The sequence below is a fragment of the Pseudopipra pipra genome, chromosome 22, assembly GCF_036250125.1.
Source record: "Pseudopipra pipra isolate bDixPip1 chromosome 22, bDixPip1.hap1, whole genome shotgun sequence".
NCBI classification, from domain to species: domain Eukaryota; kingdom Metazoa; phylum Chordata; class Aves; order Passeriformes; family Pipridae; genus Pseudopipra; species Pseudopipra pipra.
In genome coordinates, this window is record NC_087570.1 from 2,349,750 (window position 1) to 2,364,465 (window position 14,716).

The 14,716-nt window shown below is 45.7% G+C and overlaps 1 protein-coding gene across 3 annotated transcripts in view; it reads left to right on the top strand.

The window, feature by feature from the left end:
• Positions 1-14,458, top strand: part of DVL1 (dishevelled segment polarity protein 1) — a 67,963-nt gene extending 53,505 nt beyond the window's left edge. Inside the window, exons 10-16 of one of the 3 annotated variants that reach the window (XM_064678406.1) lie at positions 379-446; positions 1,967-2,116; positions 5,488-5,619; positions 6,278-6,445; positions 7,040-7,246; positions 8,353-8,399; positions 9,952-10,047. In XM_064678406.1, coding sequence (XP_064534476.1) covers positions 379-446; positions 1,967-2,116; positions 5,488-5,619; positions 6,278-6,445; positions 7,040-7,246; positions 8,353-8,363 — 736 coding nt within the window. In that variant the 3' untranslated portion in view covers positions 8,364-8,399; positions 9,952-10,047. Of the gene's footprint in view, positions 1-378; positions 447-1,966; positions 2,117-5,487; positions 5,620-6,277; positions 6,446-7,039; positions 7,247-8,352; positions 8,400-9,951 lie in introns of all 3 variants that reach the window. The other 2 variants (XM_064678404.1, XM_064678405.1) reach the window with 2 other exon arrangements.
• Positions 14,459-14,716: the final 258 nt, after the last annotated feature.

The window sequence follows — 14,716 nt, forward strand, 5'->3', positions numbered from 1 at the left end:
GCATGACTGTTCCCAGCCCTGAACTTCTCAGTGTGCTGATGAATAGGTGAGACTGGTTTCAATGCACCAGCCAAAACCAACACAAATGAGGAGCTGCCTGGTTTCAGCAGCACTATTTCTTTACCTGATGAGCATTTTAGTATCTCAAGAGCTGATCATTCAACAGATTTCACCCACAGTGCTCATCACTTGTGCAAAACCAGAAGCATCCTGATACTGGTTCATACAGGAAATATTTCAACGAGCATCTCAAAAACACTCTCAGAATGTGCTTGACAACTGTTGGACAGGAACAAGTTAGTTTCAAATAGTTCTTGTAGCTGTTCCAGCTGTGCAGGAAAGTTAAGAGTCATCCTTACCTGTTTTCTCTCTTCCTAGACCCATCAGCCTAACAGTAGCCAAATGCTGGGACCCAACTCCCAGGAGTTATTTCACCATCCCCAGGGGTGAGTACACATTTGGGCTCTTTGCTGGGTTCCTGTGGAGCCCTCAAGGTCTAGAATATTTTCACCTATTTTGACATCCAACACATTCCTATTCCCTACAAGTTCAGTTCTTTTAAGTTTGGTTGCTCTGTTTGTTTGCTTTTGGTTTGGGAGGCAGGGGTTTAAATCCCTTTCTGAGACTCCAGTGCCCACTGAATTCCTGGGAGTTTTTCTTTTGATTCACATGGATTTGGATCAAGCTCTTAACCTTTTGGAGGGTATATCCTCATGATCTTGACCTTTCAATTGATAGGAAGTTTGGAGGATAACCATGCAGAAGTGTTAAAAAGTCTCATTTTGTCACATGTGCACTTCCTGGAATTTAAACCGATATTTTTAAAAATTTGAGGTGAACAGCAAAGAGATACATATAATTAATATTGAAATACATATTAATATATAATAGGTAATATTAATAGAATATTGGAATATATTTCTGTTAACAGATAATATTGAAATGATCTCATTTTACAACTTGTGGCTCAATAAACTTTTCAGTAGCAATAAAAGATCTGTGCTCATGTGACAAGCACAGCTGCCTCCTGCTGGTGAGGGCTGAGCTTGTGATGGTGAGACCAGTTTGTTCCCAGTAAGGGCTGACCAGTTCATTCCCAGTCTGAAGATGAGGATGGCATTGCCCTTTGAAATTAATGCAATAGAAAATGATCTCGTTTTACAACTTGTGGCTTACAGTAACTTGTGACTTAACAAGTTTTACAACTTGTGGCTTTTCAGTAGCCATAAAAGATCTGTGCTCATGTGACAAGCACAGCTGGCTCCTGGTAAGGGCTGTGCTTGTGATGGTGAGACCAGTTTGTTCCCAGTCTGAAGATGAGGATGGCACTGTCCTCTGAAATTATTGCAGTAGAAAACGATCTTGTTTTAAAGATCTCATTTTAACGTTAAAACACAAGTTAAAACTTGTGGTTTAATAACACAGCTGCCTCCTGCTGGTAAGGCTGAGCTCGTGACGGTGAGCCCAGTTTGTTCCCAGTAAGGGCTGAGCCCATGATGATGAGCCCAGTTCATTCCCAGTAAGGGCTGAGCTCATGATGGTGAGCCCGGTTTGTTCCCAGTAAGGGCTGAGCTCATGGTGATGAGCCCAGTTCTTTCCCAGTAAGGGCTGAGCCCATGATGGTGAGCCCAGTTTGTTCCCAGTACAGGCTGAGCTCATGGTGATGAGCCCAGTTTGTTCCCAGTACGGGCTGAGCTCATGATGATGAGCTCATGATGATGAGCCCAGTTTGTCCCCGTCTGAAGCTGAGGATGGCACTGCCCTTTGACACGAACGCCCCAGCCTGATGCAGACTGGGGGCAAAGCCCTGGGGAAAACCAGCCCGACCCAAAGCAAACCCCCTGGGACTGTGAAGGTGTTGGGGCTGTGAAGGTGCTGGGACTGTGAAGGTGTTGGGACTGTGAAGGTGTTGAGACTGTGAAGGTGTTGGTGCCTCGTGTGACCCCTTGTGTCTCTCTTCCCGCAGCTGAGCCGGTGCGGCCGATCGACCCCGCGGCCTGGATCTCTCATACCACGGCCATGACGGGAGCGTACCCCCGTTACGGTATGAGCCCCTCCATGAGCATCACCACATCTACCAGCTCCTCACTAACAAGCTCAATTCCCGAGTCGGAAAGTAAGTCACCCTGAGGCCAGCCCAGGGCAGGGGGGTGCCCGGGGCCTGCTGGGCCCCAACCCCGCCCCGGCCACCAGCACGATGAGAGCGGCAGCACCACACCACACCCAGCCCCTGAATGCTTTGCCTTGCACTTGGGGTTCCTGTGGGGAGCAGAAAAACCTTTTTTTTTTTATTTTTTTTTCCTTTAAAGGTTAACACAGTGTTCAGTCAGGGTTCACCCTCAGGAAGGAGTAGCTCGTGGTCCCTTTTTGGAAGGTCCCCATTTTAAAGATCCGAGTCGGGTCTCCGGCTTCGCCCCCTCAGGGGAGTGGGAGAGCTCCCTCCTTGAATTTGGCTGTTTTTTAATAAATTTAAATAGCTTTAATAAATTTCAATGTCTTCAATAAATTTAAATATCTTTAATAAATTTAGCTATCTTTAATAAATTTAACTATCTTTAATAAATTGAAATATCTTTAATAAATTGAAATAACTTTAATAAATTTAAATAACTTTAATAAATTTAAATATCTTTAGTAAATTTAAATATCTTTGATAAATTGAAATAACTGATAAATATAAATATCTTTGATAAATTGCAATATCTTTGATAAATTGCAATATCTTTGATAAATTGCAATATCTTTGATAAATTGCAATATCTTTGATAAATTGCAATATCTTTGATAAATTGCAATATCTTTGATAAATTGCAATATCTTTGATAAATTGCAATATCTTTGATAAATTGAAATATCTTTGATAAATTGAAATATCTTCGATAAATTGAAATTACTTTATTAAATTGAAATCACTTCAATAACTTTAATCATTTACTAAGGTTTTAAATAAATTTAAATAAGTTCCTTCACATAGATGTCACTGGTTAATAACGTTAGTGTGCCATTTAGGAAATCTTCCCCCTATGTTCCCATGGCCTTGTTTTATACTTTTTTTATACTTTTAGAATGTATTGAACAAGGAAAAAACAAGTTTAATGTCCCATGTGAAATTATTATGGTTAGAGCTCAACTTTCTTTCCTGGTTTGTCTGTGGTAGTCTCTAAACTGAGTCATATCCACGGGACCAAGAAACTGCCATGGTGCCTTATCTTGGAAATATTTGTTTAGGGAATGTTAACTCCTCCTTTCTTTTACTCAAAACCACACTTTGAGGATTTTGAAGACCAATGTTGGCGTTGGTTATAAAATCTCTCAGGTTTTATAAGCTCATATTTCCTGGAATTACACCTCACCCTGCAATAAAAGGGAAGGGGTTTTTTGGAGGTGTGGTAGCTCAGTGCCTTTAGATCTCAGGCAGCAGCACTGAGGGGAAATACATCTGCAGCAGAAAGCAAGTGAACCCCTTCCCTGGTGGCTGCTTTGTCCTGAGCTGTGTTTTCAGCCTTACAGGTGCTACAGGTTGCTGGAATCAAATGTATCTGCTGGTTGCTGTCAAACAAGAGTCTGTGCTCAGCATTCCTCTTGATCCATGTATTCTGTGCCTCGGTTATGGTGCTGTGATTGGGGAGTGGGGAACAGCCCCCCTCTCAATCATACGTTGAAAATAAAGGTATTTGGGAGCAGAACCACATTCCTGGAGACAGCTTCTCATTTCTGTGCCAGTGACTTCCAGTATTTCCTTTCTGGAGTGCAGGAAAACGTGGAGTACCCCTGAGCTTTGTTGTGGCCCTTCTGCTCTCCAGCCTTCCCTCAGCCCAGCCCCGTGACCTGCCCCAAACAGGGCAGCAGCACCTCAGGGCCCCAGGCACAGAGAGCACCTCTGTGAACACCCCACAGTTCACTGAGTTCTCTCCAAAGTTGGGAGCATTTTAGATGCCTCTTAGAATTTTCCTTATTTGTCCAGCAACTTAGAAAAAACACTGATGACCATTTGGCCAGTGTTGTTCTTTATGTGCAGGTCTCCAAGAAAATACAATTTATTGCTCCCCACATACTTTACTGAAATGTTAGTTTGTTGGGTTTTGACTTTTTTTTTCCCCAAATGAACATGTTGCTTTTTGCCACTAACCAAACTAACTTAAAGCAAAAGCAAAATTTGAGTGTTTATTCAGAGTTTGTAAGTATTGAAGCTGCATGCATAGCTGCTCTGAGGTATTTTCATGCCTATTGGCAGTGCATGTGTGGAAAGAAGCATTTTCAGTTTTCATTGTTCCACGCTTGCTGTACCTTCTGTCAAAATTCTGGGTGGCTGGAAAAGGACAAAATTGGTTCCCTGGTGCTTTTGAAAGGTGGGTGATACAGGGAGAAGGGAGGGGAGAGGAGGGTTTCTGAGTTCCTGCTGGAGAAGGGTCTGGACTGCAAACACAGACATGTCCAGTGTGAATTTTCTGGGGCTGGGAGATGGGACAGGAAGGAGGACTGGGTGCTGTATCCAAAATTAGTTGTCTTATGCATGGCAGGATAAGTGAGTTCTGCACAGAACACAGGGAAGCTGATGGATTCCTAGACCCAGATTCACCCTCTGGGCAGACAAGGGGTTTCTAAAGGAATTTGATTCCTACAGTGGGAACCTCAGTTCAGCAGGGTCAGTGTCAGCCCTGATATTCTGATTTTACTATAAAAATCAATCAGGACAGTGTGAAGCCTCTGAGGATCCAGCTCTGCCCTTGGGAGTGTGAAATGGGAATGGAGCAGTGGTGGTTGTGGAGGCATTTGGGAGCTTTTTTTTAAAAAGTGTTCTACAGGAAAGATGCAGGGCAAAGTAGTTCTGGGTGGAGTGACTTGTTCACTTGTAAGGCTCCAACACTGGGATCCTGGGAATTGTTTTTTTGAAGGAAACCACTTGCCTTTCTCCTGATGATGGAAGATTTCTTTTCTAATTTCAGTTCTCCCCGAGAATGCTGATGTCCAAGTCTTAAAAAAGGAAAAAAAGAGGATATTGATTGAGGCAGGGTTGTCCTCCTCCTCCATGCAGACGGGTTATTTCTGAGAGTTAACCCAGAAGTTAAAGAACAAGTGAAAAAACCTTGTCCCACAGAGTTCTGCACTGATCCCTTTGGTGGGAAGGGCTGTTCATGGCAAAGTGAAATGGAAGGGGATGGTCACAGGACTTCCCTGGGTTTCCTTTCCTGCCAATCTCAGTGTGGATTCCAGCGCTGATTTCCCTGGAATGGGAAATCCAGGCACGTGGGGGCTCAGCATTTCAGTGACTAAACTGGTGGCACAGAGCACAAAACCTGAAGAATTGGTACAAATGCTGTAATTTATGCCACACATGAGGGTGCATTTGGGAACCTTTGTGTCTTTTTTTTTTTTTTTTGCATCTCTTGGTAAAACTGTGTCTTTGTTTCATCCAAATGGGGAGCTGAGAAGGACTTTTCAGACTCATTTCATTTCAAAGCAGCCTGTAACCTCTCTTCCTTTTAGAATTAGAAGAATCTCCCTTAACTGTGAAGAGTGACATGGCTACTATTGTCAAGGTTATGCAGCTCCCAGACTCAGGCCTTGAAATTCGGGACAGGATGTGGTTAAAAATCACCATCTCCAATGCAGTGATAGGTAAGCAGATCCCAGGAATGCTGGGGAAAAAAACCCAGTGACTTTATGAAAATAAATTCAAGAAACTACCTTTATGGGAACTTTTTATTTTTCTGCCTATGACCTCTTAAATTCCCTTGACTTGCTATTTATGAGCAGCTCTGAGTGTGACAGGAAATAATTAATAATTCTTGTTTGGGCCTGGACAGCCAAAACTGCTGCACGTTTCTCATGCCCACACAGAGCCTGGTTCTTAATCCTTGGTTTTATATCTCAGGTGCTCAGGTGGCTCTAGCAATCTGCCCAAGCTCAGCAGAGCAACAGTCCTTGGAATTCCAGTTCCAGCCTTAAATAAAGCATTTTAATTAATTTTAAAATTACCACAGCTAGTCTCTACCTGTGGCCTGAGCTGTGCTAACGTTTAGTCAGTCTAGGCTGCAGTTACTTTTTGCTGAGAAAGGCATTGGAACACAGGTCTTTTGACAACCTGACATCTGCCTCTGGAGGAGGGTGACTCTCCCAGTCACTTCTTGTCTGGAAATGCCGTGTAATTTCCATGAAAGAGTTGCACAACGTGTGTAAATGAAATTTTCCGTGCGTGTATTTGGCGTCGCCGTTCACGTGGTGGATCGGTTTGGCTCAGATGATCCCAGGTCTCCTCTCCCTGTTGTCATTGCAGGAGCAGATGTGGTTGACTGGCTTTACACACACGTGGAAGGCTTCAAAGACCGGCGGGAGGCGAGGAAATACGCCAGCAGCATGTTAAAACACGGCTACCTCAGGCACACTGTGAACAAAATCACCTTCTCAGAGCAGTGCTACTACGTCTTTGGGGACCTCTGTGGCAGTAAGTTCCCCTCTGGGAAGGGCAGAGCTGTGTGTGTGTGTCCCTCGTGCTCACAGGATGCACAGAGGTGTGTCCTCCCTTTCCACGGAGGGTGGCAGAGCACTGGAGCAGCTGCCCAGGGAGGGCATGGAGTTGACAAGGTCAGAGATTGGACTGGATGATCTCAGAGGTCTTTTCCAACCTGGCTGATTCTGTGATTCTGAGTCTCCCTCTCTGGAGACATTCCAGACCCAGCTGGATTTGTTCCCGTGTCGCCTGCTCTGGGTGACCCTGCCCTGGGCAGATGATCTGCAACCCTTCCAACCCTGGCTGTTCTGGGATTCTGTGAGTCCTGGGGGTTTCACAAGTGGGTGTTCCAGAACAAGTCATTCATATTCTGAAGCTGTGGGACAAGCAGTAGATGCCTCCTCTTAGACCAGGAATTAGAGCACTTGGAAGTGGAGGGTGAACTCCTCAAGTAATGGCATTGCACTGAGGCTCAGGCAGGCAGGATTTACTTCTGGTGATGCCACAGTCCTGCCACTCCATTTCCAAGCTGTAAAATTCTCCCCTGCCAGGTGAGAGCAGAGTCTTCACCCTTTCTCTCTTTTCCAGACCTGGCTGCACTGAACCTCAACAACGGTTCCAGCGGCGCCTCGGATCAGGACACCCTCGCTCCGCTCCCACATCCTGCTGCTCCCTGGCCATTAGGCCAAGGATACCCCTACCAGTATCCTCTGCCCCCTCCGTGTTTTCCACCAGCATACCAAGACCCAGGCTTTAGCTATGGCAGTGGCAGTGCAGGGAGCCAGCAAAGTGAAGGTAGGCTGGTTAATCCGGGTTTTATTTCCGTGCCTGTCATTATCCCGATCCATTGGCTTGCGTTCCTTCGTTCTGTCTGTGCCTGTCCTGTGGTTTTGTTTGCTACCTGCATGGGTTTTGTGCAACAGCACTTGATCAGAGGTGTGTGTGTCTGTGGTGGAGTGGGCTTTCAGCTCTGTATGGGAACTGCCAGCCTTGTTTTATCCCAGTCAGGAATTGCCAGGCTGATAGTGCTGGAAACGAGGCCATTTCTTTGCTGGTGGAACAGGGATTAGAACAAGGTGCTCTTGGCTTTCACTTCAGTACTCAGCACAAAAGGAAAATCACATTCTTGGCTTGTGTGAGACACACAAGAGGGAGGTGGCCAGCCAGAGGTTTACAGGGCTGAAACACTGCTCACAGGGAGGAGAGTCCCTTCTGTCATATGTGACAGGGGAAAAAGAGAATACTGCATGGATTAAAGACCTGACCTCCTCCTTTCCTGCCCTAGCATAATTTTGTGGTTCATCCTTAACCTTAATAAACAAAAATTACGTATTTTCCACTGTAAAGATATTATTTTTTAATTTCTTTTTTTAAAAAAAAAATCACTTCCAGAGTGAGTTTTGCTTTTGGAAACGCTGCCAGTAAAGAAAGGGCGAGGTTTCTCTGTGTTTTTACGGTGAACATCCAGTAACTAGGATGTAACTTATCCCTGTTTGCCACAGCCAGTTAGATCTCACAAAAACTGCACAAATAATTTCGTAACAGGAGCCTGCTCACAAGATTTGAGCACTGTGGCTTCTCAGAATAAGAATTTCTGCTGTGAGGAAGCTCACAGTGGCATCCAGAGGTTTTAGAACTGATTGCACTGCAAAGAATGTTGGGGGTGCTCTTTGGCAGCTGATTCTGTGGGCAGCAGGAATTTGTTCTGCTGCTGGAATAGGAAAGGAATGGTGTTTTATCCATGCTGTGTCCCCTGGCTATAGAGAGCCTCACAGAAGGTGCCAAGGTGTTTGATTTTTGAAAGGTTTCGACGCTTTTTCCTTGTTCTTCTTTTGGAAACTACACTTCTTGTGTTGTTTCTTGGCTTGTAACTGTTATTCCCTTGTTTTGTCCTGAGCAAGCATTAGACTGAAGGATTCCTAGAGGAATGGCTGACTCTAGGGGATTGGTAAGCTTCAAATGCCTCCATAACAAATCCACAGCATGACCATTTAGACTCTCGTGACCCAAATGTTTAGCTGTATTTTTTATTGTTTTTATTATTATTATTTTGATTTTTATTTTCTTTTTGATTGTCTCGGACGCTCGCCCTGTCTCAGTGCACGGCAGTGCAGTAGTGTGACATTGGCATATCAACCTGTGTGGCCCCTGTGTGACTGTGCTGCAGCAGCTCAGAGGGGGTGGCACCACGTCCCTCACTGTCAGGTGTCACCAGGCTCCCCACTGCTCCTCATAAAATGAGCAAATAGTCCCTGCTCCTGATTTATGTCACCTGTGTGGGTTGGATTTATCTGCCACTGTTAATTTACTTGGTGGCCAGATGTCTCAGGCAGGTGCTGAGAGTGCAGGGACACAGGGCTGTGTTGGTCACTCCCAGGGTGGAATATTAGAGTTGGGTTTCTTGTGAACCCCTCTCCTTTATCAGCAGGGTTACATCCTAACAATCAGCAAACAGCACTTCAGAGTCCTGGGCTCAGAACACTTCTAAATTAAAGCCCAGTGATTTTGTAGTCTGTGTTTTCCATCTCTGGCACTCTGCAGGGAATGTTACACACCAGGCCAGTCTGGTTTCCCATCTCCTGTGTCAACAGGAGCAAGCAGAAGGTCACCTGTAGTTCACAATCATTCTGGTTCTTCCATTTCAGTGGCTCAGTTGGACTCAAAAGCTGGTCCCCTCTTCTGCTGGCCAGGGATCCCTTTTTGGAAAATTTTGCACTAAGGTGGCATGAACTTAATGAGATGGTCCTTGGGTTGATTTGTTGGGTTTTTTAAAAAAAATAATTCCCTTGGGACTGTGTCCTGACATCATCCCAGCCTGTCTCTCATGGGAACAGAGCAAGACCTTCAACTTTCATCCAAAATCAGTTCTGAAGTTTAGTGAAGTTTGTATGTAGCAACAACTCAGCTGACAGTCCAGTGGCAATACTTTTTTTTCCAAGCTGATTTAGTGGCCTCTTCTGGGGACATCCTGCACGTTACTGTAGAGCAGTTCAACAGGTAACTGTTGTTTAAAGAATTCTCCAAGGCCAGACCACTGTAGCAGTGAATTTGAAAAGAATCTCCCCACTGAAGCCAACAAAACCTCAGGGTGCGAGTGTGCCCAGTGAGACCAAGGATGACAGAGAAGGCAAAGGAGTTTCTTTTGGGAAAGGTAGAAGGTACCAAAGCAGAGACAGTTACAGATTGAACCTCATTTGCTTGAGTCCAACCCCAGATCCTGCTCCTCCTCGGTGGGGCGGGTGGGCTCCAGCCAGGAGCTGTTCTTTAGCTGCTGCTTTCACTGTGCGAGCTCTGAGGTGTCTCCGTGTCCCTGTGCATGGCACAACCCCGTCAGCTTCGTCCCACTGCCCCTCATTGCCAAACCCCACGAGCCACCACCGGCACGCTCAGCCCTCGCCGCGGCCGTCGGTCCCACGCGGATCCGCCGCGGGAGCCGGGAGCGGGCGATGGCCTAACTGTGCTTTTCTCTGCTTTTTCCCCCCCACCTCGTGGGGTTGCAGGAAGCAAAAGCAGCGGCTCGAACCGGAGCACCAGCGAGAACAGCAGGCGAGCTGTGGGCAGGGAGAAGGACCGCAAGTCGGGGGGCAGTGGCAGCGAGTCGGAGCACACGGCGCGGAGCGGCAGCAGCACCGCGCGCCGGGACCGGCCCGCCAGCCAGCTCAGCCACCGCAGCCACGGCTCCGCCGCCCACAGCGACAGAAGCCACCACAGCCACCACTCCTACGGGGGGCCCCCGGGGGTGCCCCCGCTCTACAGCCTCCCCAAGCTGGGCTCCAAAGTCTACGGGACCAGCGGCCCCCCCGGAGGGCCTCCCGTGCGGGAACTGAGCGCGGTGCCCCCGGAGCTCACCGGGAGCCGCCAGTCCTTCCAGAAGGCCATGGGCAACCCTTGTGAGTTCTTCGTAGACATCATGTGAGAGGAAGTGCCTTCAGACTCTGCCTGGGTTGGGGTGGGGAGAGGGGGGTGGGTTGGTTTTTTTTTTTTTGGGGTGGTTTGTTGTCGAACACTTAATGGAAGAGACTTGGCTGGTCTTGCATGTCACACCTTCCTGTTTGCAAAGTGTGTTGCAGTAAAAAAAAAAAAAAAAAATCAAGAAAACAGAGTGAAAAATACAAAAAAAAAAATTCCCTCCGCAAAAATGAACAAAAAAAAAAGAAATCTCCTGGGATTGTTAAATATCAGCAAACCAATGGCATCTTTTCTTTATCCTTTTTTTTCCCTCTCCCCTCCTCTTGTTTTGGATTGTGAATGGCTGGTGTATATTCACATCTTAATGAGCTTTGGTCATTGTGGCACCTACTTCAGTGCAACTGGTGTATCTTTTTGGCTGATTCAAGGACTCTTATTTCACACGACTTCTAAATTCCCGATATTGCATAGGAGCACTTTTATTTTTCCCTGCTTTTTTTTTTTTTTCTCTTACAAGGAAAAAAAACGACCCCTTGGCTGGTATCTGTGATACTGCCTTGGAATGCTGTTTCTTGGATGCATCCATAGCACTGAGCAGACATTGCACCCACAAGTGTACAGACAGCACGTGCTTGGAAAGGAGCAGGATCGACCCAAGTGGAAAACAAAGTTGTGGCTACCTTCTGCTGACTAGGGAGTATAAATCAACCTTTCTTTCTTTTCTTTTTTTTTTTTCTTTTTTTTTTTTTTTGTTGGTTTTTTTAGATATTATTCTGTCAAGGGAGTGCTGGAGTCTTGCTACTGTATGTGCTCATTGTGCAGAACTTGTCAAGTTGTTTCCTTCAGTACCACAATAGTGACTTTGTAGCTGCAGTGGGTTCCTGGGCATTCCAGTCCCACCCCTGCTGACAGATGTGGCTGTTCCTGCTGGATGTGCACTTGCTTGGAAAAGTTATTTCCACAGAGATAGGACAGCTGCTGCCATGCAGTTCTGTTAGTGTAGCTGCAGCTTTTCCCTTTCCAAGGAGATATTCATCCCATTCCAGCTAAATCCTGGCTCCTGCTGGGATGTGGCTCTTCACTTTGATTTCATTTTGATACCTGTTGTTCTGTCCTTCGTTTTGGAGCAGTATCTTTCTCTTTTTGTTGTAATGGAAACCTGGAGCTGTCTAATCCCACTTGCAGTCCCAGGGGAATGTTTCTGAGCACAGACAGAGGCTGGCTGTTGGCAGAGAGGTGTGAGGGTGTTTTGAGAGCAGATCCCAAATGGTACAGCAAACAAATCCTTGCACCTGACACCGAGTGGGACCCTCTCTGCTGAGGAGCCCTGACTGAAGCAACTGCTGCTGTATATCCCCAAGGTTTTATTTCTGTGTGCTTCCTGCTCTGAGGCTGTGGACACTTGATAAAGCAAGTTCAGGAGCCTTCAGTGGTGTGTAAGAAGCTTTTTTTTAAGGTGTCAGAAGGAGGGTATGCTGAGAGCACACCCACACTCTGTCACGGTGCCTCATTTGATGGGACACACGTGGGGAGCTGCAGCCACTTAGTGGCATTTGGCCACGGGGCCATGCCTCAGTTAAATCCTCCTTTCTGAGGTGCCTGCTGCTGGCAGGTTTTAGGACAGGTGCTTTAAGATCAGTCTTGACTGTACATAAGCATTTTTTTCACTGGTAAGAAGCTGCTCTTTGGTTCGTCCCGTGCTCTGTAGGTAGCGTGAACGCCCGAGATGAAGGCCAAAAGAGAACATCTTTCTCAGGATACACACACAGTTCCATGTCCATTTGTCACCCCAAAAAACGACTCTTCAGACATTTTGGGTGTTGTTCATCCTGATAGATTTTTCACTTCTTTCCCTGTTGCAGGTCTGTGTGCAAACACATCCCTTTGTCAGAGCCAGGGTAACGATTCCAGCCAAAGCTCCAAACGTCTGTGTTAACAGGAGACTCGAGTCTCTCCTTCAAAAGGGAACCAGGCATTTGGGAAACTCTGTGTCACTCAGTTTAGGTACTCCCCTTACTGGCCTTCTAAACTAGTTTTCTTTACAAAAACCTCCCAAAAAGCTGCCTAATGTCTCTGAAAGCAGTGCTTTCATCATCATCCATCCCATGGGCTGCCATGGATTGCCACGTGGCTGATGGCTTCTCCAAAAGAGTGGCACTACCTAGAGCTTGACTGTGCAAACAGTACCTTTCTTTTCCTTTCCTCCTCCCAGTTCCACAGCAAAGATGCTTACCCTAACCTGGTAACCTATTCTGAAAGATTGACATTGAAAGCAATGAAGTAAATCAGGGTAAAATAATGGTGTAATTCTGCTATGTCTCCAGGAGACACTGTTAAAGAGTCTGTGACTTTACTGACAATCACTAGTGGTTCTACTTTTAAATTAATTTAAAACTTTTCTGGTCTCTTATATATATTGATCTTTCTGGCCTGCTCTGTCTTAAGGCAGAACTTGGAGGGCTGGAGGAAAAGACTCTCATGTTAATATTTCCAAAAGGGATTAAAGCTGGGGGCTGAGCTTTCACCCGTGGAAGAAACGTGTTTTATTTCCTTATGTCTTTCCAAGAGTTGCAGTTTACACACCTGCTGGGTTGTTTTTTGTTTGTTTTTATTTTTTTTTTGTTTGTTTTTTTGGTCTTGTTGTTAATGCTGTTGGCAGAAACTGTTCTGTGTCTTGCTGGTCTTTGCTGCTATGTTGAAATGACTGTGTTATAAACTTGTGTGTTCGTGGGTCACTCTGGAATGAGGCTGCAAATCCATAACCCAGGTGTGGGAAAGCATTAGTCTGCTGAGGAATTCAGGCTGAAGCAGCTTCACCCACAACAGGCATCCACTGCTCTGGGTGTGCTGGGTGCTGGTCCTTGAGGAACCTGCTGTTTGCAGGGAGAGCAGGAGGGTGGAGATGCCCCTGTGTGGACAGTGCAATACGTGATGGCCACTGTGTGTCAAACAAACCCCTGATCCCCCCCGTAGTGTCCAGTGGAGAGGGTGGAGTGAGTGGAAGGTCAGGCCTGAATCTTTGCTAGATCCCAGTTTTCACAAGAGACAGGAGATTTCCCAGATCCCATCCTTGGCTTTCAGTGCATGCTCATGTGTCTTTCCACCAAGGGGGGGTTGGGACCTGCCTGTGCCAGTGTCTCCTGTTGGGCACAGCATTCCCTGCTGTGCCAGGTGGAAGGAAGTTTGCAGGCTGGAGTGCTGCAGATCCATCTGTTTTCTCTCACCAGGACCTCAAATTTATCCCTGATTTAATGTCAGTGACTGAGCTCCAACTCCAGCGAGGGGTTTGCTGTGCAGGGCATTGAAACAGCCTCAAATCAGGAGCCTTCAGTGGCTGACATTTTTATTCTGGAAGTGAGACCCTCGACTGAGCATAAGGCTCACACATCCCTGCCAACAGATTTAACAGCAGGTTTGTCTGGAGGATCGTGGAAAATGATGAGGAAACAGTTTGGGATGACATCTCCTCCCCAAAGGAGGCAGGATCTGTAGGGGGAGTGTATCCACCTGGTATATTAACTCTGAGGAGTAAAGTTTTTGGCAAATAAGTCTTAAAAGCACTGCTATTGTCTTTTACCTCCTATTAATAAATCTCCTTTTCCAAGGTAACAGTCCCCTGGACACTTTATCCAAAGGTTTATTGGATGGCAAGCAATGATGCACAGACATTGACTTTTGCTATTATTTTTGTTCTCTTCAAGTGGGCAGTCCCCTCCTGAGACTTGACAGCTCATGAGTTGATGTAATTGTTTTTGTTTTTTTGCATTTAACTGGATTGTAATAAGATTGACTTAAAATTATTAATTCTAATCAGTGATTAGAAATACATGTAAAGAATTTTATGTACAGTAGAGGAACAAAGTTACATGATTTTAAATAATGAAAATCCAGACTATCACCTATCCTAGAATTGGTTCTACTCAAAGAGTGACCTCTTATTAGCATGGACTGCACTGTTCCTGTTAAATGTCTATTGCATAATTGAATTCTTTTTTGTAGATATTGTATTAAAACCCAAGTGTCTGTATAGTTAATATATAGCTGCTTATGTGTAAATGCTATTTTAAACACTAAAAAGCTTTTAATTTTATGTGATAACCTCGGTGTACGTCTTCAGTTCTTTGCACTGTTGCATTTTATCTTTCAGTCAAGATTCATGAAATGCTGGTTGAATCTTCCTCTTATTTTTTTTTCCCCCTGCCACACTGAAGTTTTGTCCTCTCAAGAAGATTCAGGAGGTGCTGGTAGGCAGGGGGGAGTTTTGTGAGGGCTCCAGAGAGCTGGAGGAAAAAACCCTGTTTCCCAGACATGAGCTGGAACAAGTTGTCCTGCCTGCAGCCCCAGGACTTGAATGTG